The 9,266-nt window shown below is 43.2% G+C and overlaps 1 protein-coding gene across 4 annotated transcripts in view; it reads left to right on the top strand.

The window, feature by feature from the left end:
- The first annotated feature begins 2,686 nt into the window (after positions 1 to 2,686).
- DENND6A (DENN domain containing 6A) overlaps positions 2,687 to 9,266 on the top strand; it is a 53,949-nt gene continuing 47,369 nt past the window's right edge. For 2 of the 4 annotated variants that reach the window (XM_089918139.1, XM_022572780.3), the window contains exon 1: positions 2,697 to 2,953. In XM_089918139.1, the coding sequence (XP_089774265.1) occupies positions 2,717 to 2,953 (237 nt within the window). In that variant the 5' untranslated portion in view covers positions 2,697 to 2,716. Of the gene's footprint in view, positions 2,954 to 9,266 lie in introns of all 4 variants that reach the window. The other 2 variants (XM_089918140.1, XM_089918142.1) reach the window with 2 other exon arrangements.

The raw sequence follows: 9,266 nt of genomic DNA, 5'->3' as shown, positions 1-9,266 counted from the left end.
GAAGGCTGTGGCTGGGACAAGTAAGGTAATAGTCCCAGAGTACACTCTGCAGTGGTCAGACCACACCTGGAGGATGGTGTTTCCTCCTGGGCACAGCATTTTAAAAGTGATGTTGACAAGTTGGAGTACACCCAAGTTGGGCAACAGGATGATGAATGGCCTAGAAACTACATCCTTTGAGGAACAGTTAGAGGAACTGGGGTAGTTCACCCTGGAAATTAGAGGCATAAGGATGTGGGATAACCACTTCCAAATACTCGCAGGGCTATCATGTAGAAGAGTTGAACTCTTCCGTATAATCTCAGCAAGCACAACTTAGACCAATGGGTGTACATTACAAAGCGGTTGATCTTGTCTCCATAAAAGGAAGAATTTTCTAGCCCTTACGAACATCCAGAAAATAGGAGCTTTGCAAGGTAGTGACTTTACCTTAATAAGGGGTGTTAGAATGGTGACTGGCTGACCAAACACAAGAAGATTCACGAATAGGATGGGAGGTTTGGAGAGACAAACTGATCTAAGATCCTTACAGATTCAAAGGTTCTAATGACAGAACCTCAAGAAGGAAAGAAGTGTTAGTACCTTTTTGCCTCAGATCTCATACAAGTATTAACCATAGAAACTATGCTAAAATTGACTCTAAGGTCAAATATCAAAGTTATTAGGATGGAAGGAAAAAAAGTCATAGGAACTTTCTCTTTTCCCTCGTGGTTGTCAATTTTGTGCATAAAGGTTTGTGTAGTAGTGTTTATTTGTTATTTTCGAAGCAGATGGAATGCTTTTTTTTTTCTCTTTTAAGATTCTTTAAAGCCCTGGTTTGCTTTCTTTCTCATCAAACTTATGGTTCTCTTAATAGTTTTCAGGATATTACATTTTGAAAAGATTACTCTTAATCCAAAATTATAAAGCAGCATTTCAGGGAATGGCAGTCTGTCCACATGTCAAAGAAGCAGTCCTGTGGAACAACTGGTGTTTAAAGCTCATTAATCATTAATAATGAGGTAGTGTCCAGTAAAACGTGTACGTTGCAATAGCTTGGCTCTTCCCCATAATCAGTTATGTAAGTAGACCAGAATGATCATTCCTATTTTACCAATGCAGAAACGGGGTCTTGGAGCAGCTTGCCTACCATGATTGTGGATGGAGCAGGTGCTAATAATCCAAATCCACTAGCACTTGTCTAGTGCTCTTTCTAATACTGTTTTCAATACTAAAAACTGTTACTGTTTTTTCCTAATAGCAGGTCTAGAGACTTACTTAAATGCAGAATATATTTTTTCTCTCTAACTACAGTGGTTCTCTGGAGTAGGAGGGCAGATAGCTTCGGGCAAAGAATTGGCCTCCTAACTTTAATGCTGTCTCTAGTTCATCTTATGTCCTAAAGAAAAACTCTTGCAAACATCACTACTGATGTCTGAGAATGCTTGACCCTCTCCTTGAAAAGAGAGATGCTAACACTTACTTCAAATAAAAATCCTATGGATGTGGACAGAACAACGCTTGTCAGACAGGGTAGATTTGACTGGGTGGTGCAGCAAAATGCTTAGGAGCTCAGGTTCAGTGAGAGAGATGTGGGCTTAAGTCTTTGTTTTGCCACCTACTGGCTGTGACATTATCATCATCTCATGGAGCCTCAGGGCCCTTATCTGTAAAATGGGAAGAATAGGACCTACCTTTTTGGCTGTTGGGAGGATTAGGTAAGATAATGTGTGTAAAAGCATGAATACTGTGCTGTTTTTTAAAAACACGTTTATTGTGAGTTATTATTCATTGTCTTTTACTCACTTTTCTATTGGGGCATTATTGTGTGTTTCTGATTTATTTCCACTTTGCAGTTTATGCTCAGCACAGTAGGTGCTAAATAAATCCTAGTCTGTAGCACCACGCTGGACCCATAATCAGTAACAATTCAATAGACTAAGTGCCTCCTGGGTGCCCAGCCCAACGTCGATCTCCAAGAATACTAAGCTGCCTGAGACTAGACCTCTGCTGAGAGAAAGTGATCCTCAGGTTGTTGTAGAGGTGTTCCAGAAAGGTCTGGCGATGGATGAGTGCTGAGTGAGTCACAGGCAACCAGGCCAAGAAAGGTGGGAGGGGGCTCGGTGGAGAGGGGGCTGCTGAATGAAGGCACAGATCTCTGTCAACAGATTGCCTGAGTGAACTGTAAGCCTGCATCAGAGTTTTAATACTTGCTTGGCTAGTCACATAACCTCTCAGAACCTCAGTTTACCTGAAAAGAAATATACAATGATGACTACCTACTAGATTCAATGAAGTAATATTTGCAAATACTTTCTTGCCATATCATCTGGAACAAAGTAAGTGCTCAATAAATGTTAGCCACCCTTACCACTATGTTCTAACAATTTGATAATACCTTATAATTATGAACGGTGTCATTCCAAGAATAATTCATTCCTTGGCCGTTGGACTGCGAAGGAGGATTCCAGGATTCACTGCTTCAGTCTTGAAGAGCTTTAAAGCAAGGAGGCTTCACAATCCCAGTCAAGGGCCTGCGCGGCGTCTTTTACTCCGGGAGGCCGGTACAGGAGGACCCATGCAGAGCCGGGCTCCCAGGGTCACATGAGCCGCGGCCCCGCCCCGGCCGAGCCCGTCCCCCGCGGCTGCGGCAGCTGTGGCTGCGTCTGCGCGGAGCCGAGCGCGCTCTGTGGCGCGGTCCGCAGTGGAGGCGGCGCAAACAGCCAGGGGGCGGCGGATGGCTCTGCGGGGCCTGGCAGGCTTGGGGCCCGGCTCCCGCGGGCCGCTGGGTCAGGCGGGGGCAGCGGACGAGGAACGCGAGGCGCCGGCCGTGGTGGCGGCGGGAGACGCGCCAGAGGACGTTGAAGAGGACGAGGGCCGCAGCCGGGGCCTGCTGCGCTGGGACGGCTTCTCAGCCTGGCTGCATTGCGTGTGTGTGGTGGGCTTCGACCTGGAGCTGGGCCAAGCCGTGGAGGTGAGGCCCGGCCGCACCTGGCCCCCGCGCCCCGTCCCGGTCCCCGCGCTGGGGCAGCCCCAGCAGAGCTTGTGGCCCGCGGGCCGACCGGCCTGGACCCTGCCCGCTGCGCATCCGGGCGTGGCCGGCAGCCGCTCCGCCGTCTGCCGGGCTGCGGTCCAGAGGCAGTTCCCGTGGGAGGATCGTGGGCTGTGGCTAAGGGTGAAAAGTTCTCTCTAGCCCCCTCCTAAATACTTGTTGATGGCCCTGTTTTCTTTTCTTTTCTTTTTTTTTTTTTTTTTAACCCGGTGTCACAGGAATAACTAGAATGGTTAGCGGCACCCGGAGAAGACTGCAGGCAGGATGTTTGGGACTTTTTCAAGAAGCAAACAATGCCCCTGACATATGGTGAACTATAATAGCCAGACCTCACACAACCAACTTTTTTTAGACTCATGGATTGTTTTGGTCATTTGCAGCGACTCTCAGAACATTCCACTTAGCCTGAGCCGAAATGCTTGTCTCAGTAGGGGTTTTCTCCTTTTCCTCCTTTTGTTCCTCATCTCTGTTATTTCTTGATGTTGCTTATGAGACGGCCTGAAAGCTAATAGCAAAATGAACATAAGGAAAATCGTTCGCTTGTGAATTTGTCAAGTTTTCCATTTTTATAGCGCCTTGTTGAAAGGCCTTGTAATCTTGACATTATTTAGGGTTCCTTTTGTAGCATAAGAGATTGCTTGTCTTTATGTAGCCAAGAAAAACGTAGAGTCAGAAGGACCTATGTTTAGAAGATTTTTTTGTTTGTTTTGGTGGCAATGACAGATTTTAATGAATCATCTCATTCTGACTTTAGTGGCATGAGTGGGCTATGAAAATTGGCCAGGGAGGTGTTTCTTAATGTGGAGTGTGTATTCAGCCTGTCTTCTCTGTGTTTTATCATTACACAGCTCAATACACTTTAAGTTTCCACTAAGATTTAGGCATTATCTTGGTTGTTGAGCAGACGTATATGAAAGATATACTCTAACCTATATTTATAGAGTAAGACTACAATTTAGAGGAGAGCCAAGAATTAATCACACCAGCAGATAGGGCTAAATGCAGTGCTTGGCACGTGACAGTGTTCAATAAAAAATTGATAGAGTGAATACATGAACAGTACTTTGAGCTGGAAACAACAGTTCCCAAAGACTGTGAAGAAGAGATTTATGTCATCTATCATTTACACTGACATATTAACCTGAAGCTATATGTATAGCAAAATACGATTTAATCAGAAAGCATAGGATTGAGTTGTTGTAGTCGATTACATTTTTGAATAAAGTATGGAGATCTTTTGGACTCTGACCCTTTGGGCATGCTTTATAACGTGTATGTTTTTTTCTGACCTAATAAACAATACTTAGCAAGTATTGAGGTGCTACAAAAATGTGAATCACTGAGACTATTTTGAATTTCATTTCCCATAGTATATGCTATTGCACAGAGTTTTCTTTAGGTCTTTGGTTCTTCACATTTTTAAAAGGTCCAGAATGCAGTTAAGTTATGAACTTCATGAACTCTCTCCCTAAGGAAAATGGTAATACAAAATCATGTATATGCTTCCATTGACTATCTGGGGGTCATTTATGGAGTTTCTGTTGCATTGTCCTCAGGTTAAGAATCACTGATTTTAGAAAGTGTAGGGTGAGGGTGGGGAAGATTCCCTAATAAAGGATCCCGAGAAAGATAAACACATTGAGAGGCAACACAATTTAATTTTGTTTTGTTTTCCTGAGGAATGTAGAATATTGCCACTTTTAAAATGGAGAAAAAGGAATACAAATTAATAATTAATATAACAAAATAGTTGAAAATATATTTCACTTTTGTAATATGGCCATATCCAGGCCAAAAATGGACAGGAGGGGTGGCTGTAATGGGGCAAGAAGGTAAGTATAGAATTGTTTTGGAGAAATGACGTAATAGCCCCACCCTACTTCCTATAATGCACAACCATAGGGATTCAGAAGGGAAGTTAATTAAATAGGTTAAAAACTAAGTTTGGACAGTATATCCTCCAACTCAGTTGTGTTATCAGAAATGCAGTCATTTAGTCTTAGGCTTGAGAGAGACTTAAGAAGTCAGCTCTGCCATGATAGAAAGTACCAGTTGCAAATTTTAAATGCATAAACAGTGCCACTTATTTAAGCTTAAATCCCTACTAAAGAGATAATGTAGAATATTGACCAAGAACTCAGACCCTAGAGCTAGACTGCCTAGGCTTGAATCTGTGTGACTTGGGGTACGTTACTTAGCTCATCTGAGCCTCACACTCCTCTGTGACAGGATAACAGTGCCTATATCATGGCACTGTTGTGAGGGTTAGGTAAGTTAATGCTGATGAAGCATTTGGAACAGTGCCTTGGACTCAGTAAGACCTAGGTAAGTCTGTATTTGGGAAGCACTGAAATTCTCTTTTTCATTTTCAATGAAGAGAACCCCTAACTTTTGCTTTGTGAAGATGAAGCCTTCGGACCTTAGTTTTCTCACTAGAAAAATGAAGTTGAAGTACTAGAATCAGTATTCTTTTTTTTTTTTTTGCGGTACGCGGGCCTCTCACTGCTGTGGCCTCTCACTGCTGTGACCTCTCCCGTTGCGGAGCACAGGCTCTGGACGCGCAAACTCAGTGGCCGTGGCTTACGGGCCCAGCCGCTCCGCAGCATGTGGGATCTTCCCGGGCTGGGGCACAAACCCGTGCCCCCTGCATTGGCAGGCAGACTCTCAACCACTGTGCCACCAGGGAAGCCCGAATTAGTATTCTTTGTAAAGTAGGGGAACTTTTTTTCTGGGTAGATGAAAATCAGATGTACCTCAGTGGCTAATCTGGTTGAAATGGGGCCTGTGTGTATATATTTGGTTGTGGACAACAGAAACTAAGCTATAGCTGAAGGAGAAAAGGCACATTTGCTGTAAGGCCACAGAGGTGTTTCAAGATGTCCAAGGTACAAATCTAGAGGGACTTCCAGAAAATGGCTAGAGCCCAGAACCAGGGAAGTCTCTTGTTTATGCTCTTGTTTTATGGATTTTGTTCATGCTTCATGCTCTCCTTTAAACTAACTTCTCTGCTTCTGTGATCTTTATGGCGAAGTTGCCCTTTTCGGCCACTTCAGCGAAGAGAGTGAATGTCATTCTCATTCCAAACACCGGAGGAAGGTACTCAGGCCTGGTTTGGAGCAGATTCTCACTCTGCTATTATCAGCTGAAAACCTGAGTGGTTGGAGGAGTGGTCTGTGTTGCATAAAATGTCTGTTGGGAACCCTGTCCTAGAACAAGGGGACAGTAAAGGGGGTCTTTTGAGCTGGGAAGAGACTGCAAAAGGTGTTGACTACAGGAGGTATGCTCAGCCTCTTTCTTTTCCCCTGAGATGGCTCTGGCATCACCACAGTGACACTAAGGGTCTTCTGGAACAAGGTTTGAAATCCTCTGAATTTTATATACTCTTTGTCACTTCCAGCTCTGTGAAATTACCTGATTTTATAATAAAGCCTTAATTAATTATCTGAATCCAGAATTGCCTCATTCCAGTTTTTTTTTTTTCTCATTGAGAAATAATATGTTCATTGTTGAAAACTTGGCAAGAAAGGGAATTATAAACACTAGAAAACATCACTCATAATTATATTAAGAGATTAATACTTGGCATTTTTGTTAATGCTTTTTTTCTTTATATAATTTTGTATCTGTCAAGGATAAGTTTGATTGTTAAGAACAGAAATCCTCTCAAATTTAAGTGAAGAGAAATTGATTGTAAGGAATCTTTTGGAACCAGTTGCAGGAAGCAGGGTTGAACCTCATGGGATTTGGAAAGCCCCAGGCTTTTGCCTTTGTCTCTGTGGAGCTGTGTGGTCTTTTGTCTTTGCTTCTCTTTGCATGTCTGTTCTATTCTCTGTGCTGAGGCTGATTTCCTCTGCAAGGGTCTCAATTTCTGCTCCCCCATTTCACTTGACTTCGGGTTTCCACTGTACTGTTATTAGCCAAACTTCTACTTTTGTATTCTGGAACCAGGCAGAAGCTTAATTCAAATACTAGAGTATCTGATTGGTTCAGCATGGGTCAGGTGCTCCCTTTTGTTCAGTCAGTTGCAGTAAGGAGACAGTGTTTCAGTAACGGTAGTGGCCACTTAGGCTCACCCCTGCAAAAGGAGGGGACACTTGAAAGCATGGTCTGGGCAGCAGTCCCCCAAATAGGTCTGCTGTAAGAGTCTGCCATTACTGATAAGCATTCTCACAATTTGCCATATCGTTAAAGAGTCCTCATAAATATTTTTTTATGGACCATAATTTATTTAACCATTTTCTCTAATTTGGATATTTAGTAGTTTCTTTTTTTCTTCATAGTGTGAAGAGTTGTTTGCCACCTGTACACACTTCCTTAGAGATGGTCTTCATTTTTTGAGGGCCTTTAAATCATGTGAATTTACGGAACTCACAGAACATCATGGGAGGTGACACATCTGTAATTTGAGATTACCTCTTGAACCTCTCCAGCCCCCACCCGAATTTTATAAGAATCGAGAAATCATTGGTGGCTTTCCCCCTGTTGAAGGCTATGACCTATCAACTTTTTGGACAGTATCAATCTAGTGAAAAGAGTACAAGCTTTGGGGTGTTGAACATATGCTAATTGTCCGAGTTTTGACCAGTTTCTTCAGTCTCTGTGTCTCATTTTCCTCAATTATAAAATGGCAAAATAATATCCTGAGCGTTGTTGGAGGTACTAAGTGAGATAAAGCATGTAAAAATTAATTTCTGTCATTTAATGCATACCCAATATGTTAGCTACCCTTTTTAAAAATTTTTTAAATTTTTTTTTTTTTTTTTTTTTTTGGCTGCATTGGGTCTTCGTTGCTGCACGCGGGCTTTCTCTAGTTGCGGCGAGCGGGGGCTACTCTTTGTTGCGGTGCGCGGGCTTCTCATTGCAGTGGCTTCTCTTGTTGCAGAGCACTGGCTCTAGGAGTTCGGGCTTCAGTAGTTGTGACACGCGGGCTCAGTAGTTGTGGCACGTGGGCTCTCGAGCACAGGCTCAGTAGTTGTGGCGCACAGGCTTAATTGCTCCGTGGCATGTGAAAGCTTACTGGACCAGGGATCGAACCCGTGTCCCCTGAATTGACAGGTGGATTCTTTCTTTCTTTTTTTTTTTTTTTTTGCTGTACGCAGGCCTCTTACTGTTGTGGCCTATCCCGTTGCGGAGCACAGCCTCCGGACACGCAGGCTCAGCGACCATGGCTTACGGGTCCAGCCGCTCCGCGGCATGTGGTATCTTCCCAGACCGGGGCACGATCCCGTGTCCCCTGCATCGGCAGGCGGACTCTCAACCACTGCACCACCAGTGAAGCCCGACAGGTGGATTCTTAACCACTGCGTCACCAGGGAAGTCTCTAGCCCCTTTTTTATAATTAGTGGCCTTGCACATTCAATAATCAGTGTGGGCCTATCTTGGCTATGCCCTCACTCCTATTATTTTGCCTTAAATTTATTTATAAAAACACACGGCTTTGGATGTGAATCATCCAAGCTAAGCTTGTGTCAGTCACAAGTACTTAAAGCACTTTCTGGGAATCAAGTTTATTAGGTTTCACTTTGCTGATAATCTATGACATAGCCTATTTGTATGTACATATATGTGTACATACATATGTGTATATGTACATAGTTTGTATTTCACCTCTTTGGTGAAAAGAATTTCAGGCCAGTTAAATTATCTATAAAAAGCAGGACAATTTATAATCATTTCATTACTGATCCCCCCCTACTTTTTTTCTAACAAATTGAAGATAAATCCCTGCTTTGGGGTGAAGGCAAACCTATGCCGTTTTTAAAAGAGCAGGTAGCAGAATTGACTCCCCTTTTTTTCCCACTTCTGTTTTTTGTTGAGTCACTGCCTATTTATTACCCCTTATCCCCTAACAGGGTGGAACCTGGAGTAGTCAGCACAGTTTTCTTTATCTTAGCAAAGTTTCTGTTTATTTTTCTGAGAAGGGTAAAGGCAGTTGTGTGAAAGGTTTTCGTGTTTCTTCCTCTCTTCTGGGTGACCCATAGCCTCAGTATTTGATCCTCAGCATGTTCACTGTTTTAATTGAAATGGGTGTGTATAATTGCATGCTGCTATACTGTCTCAATGAGCCATCTATTCAGATATTTACTGGACAACTACCATATCCAGACAATGGTATGTTCTGGAGGTAAAGCCTTGATTATCCCTTCCTTATTGAGTTTGCAGTCTAGCATGGAAGGTAGACCATTCAACAGTGAATGATAGGATAGGATTTGCAGGGTACTAATAATGGCCTTTA

This window comes from Delphinapterus leucas, chromosome 10 (genome assembly GCF_059928025.1).
Source record: "Delphinapterus leucas isolate spDelLeu-1000000601 "Yukka" chromosome 10, BTC_Dleu_Yukka2, whole genome shotgun sequence".
NCBI classification, from domain to species: domain Eukaryota; kingdom Metazoa; phylum Chordata; class Mammalia; order Artiodactyla; family Monodontidae; genus Delphinapterus; species Delphinapterus leucas.
This window is presented reverse-complemented; position numbering and strand designations above follow the sequence as displayed.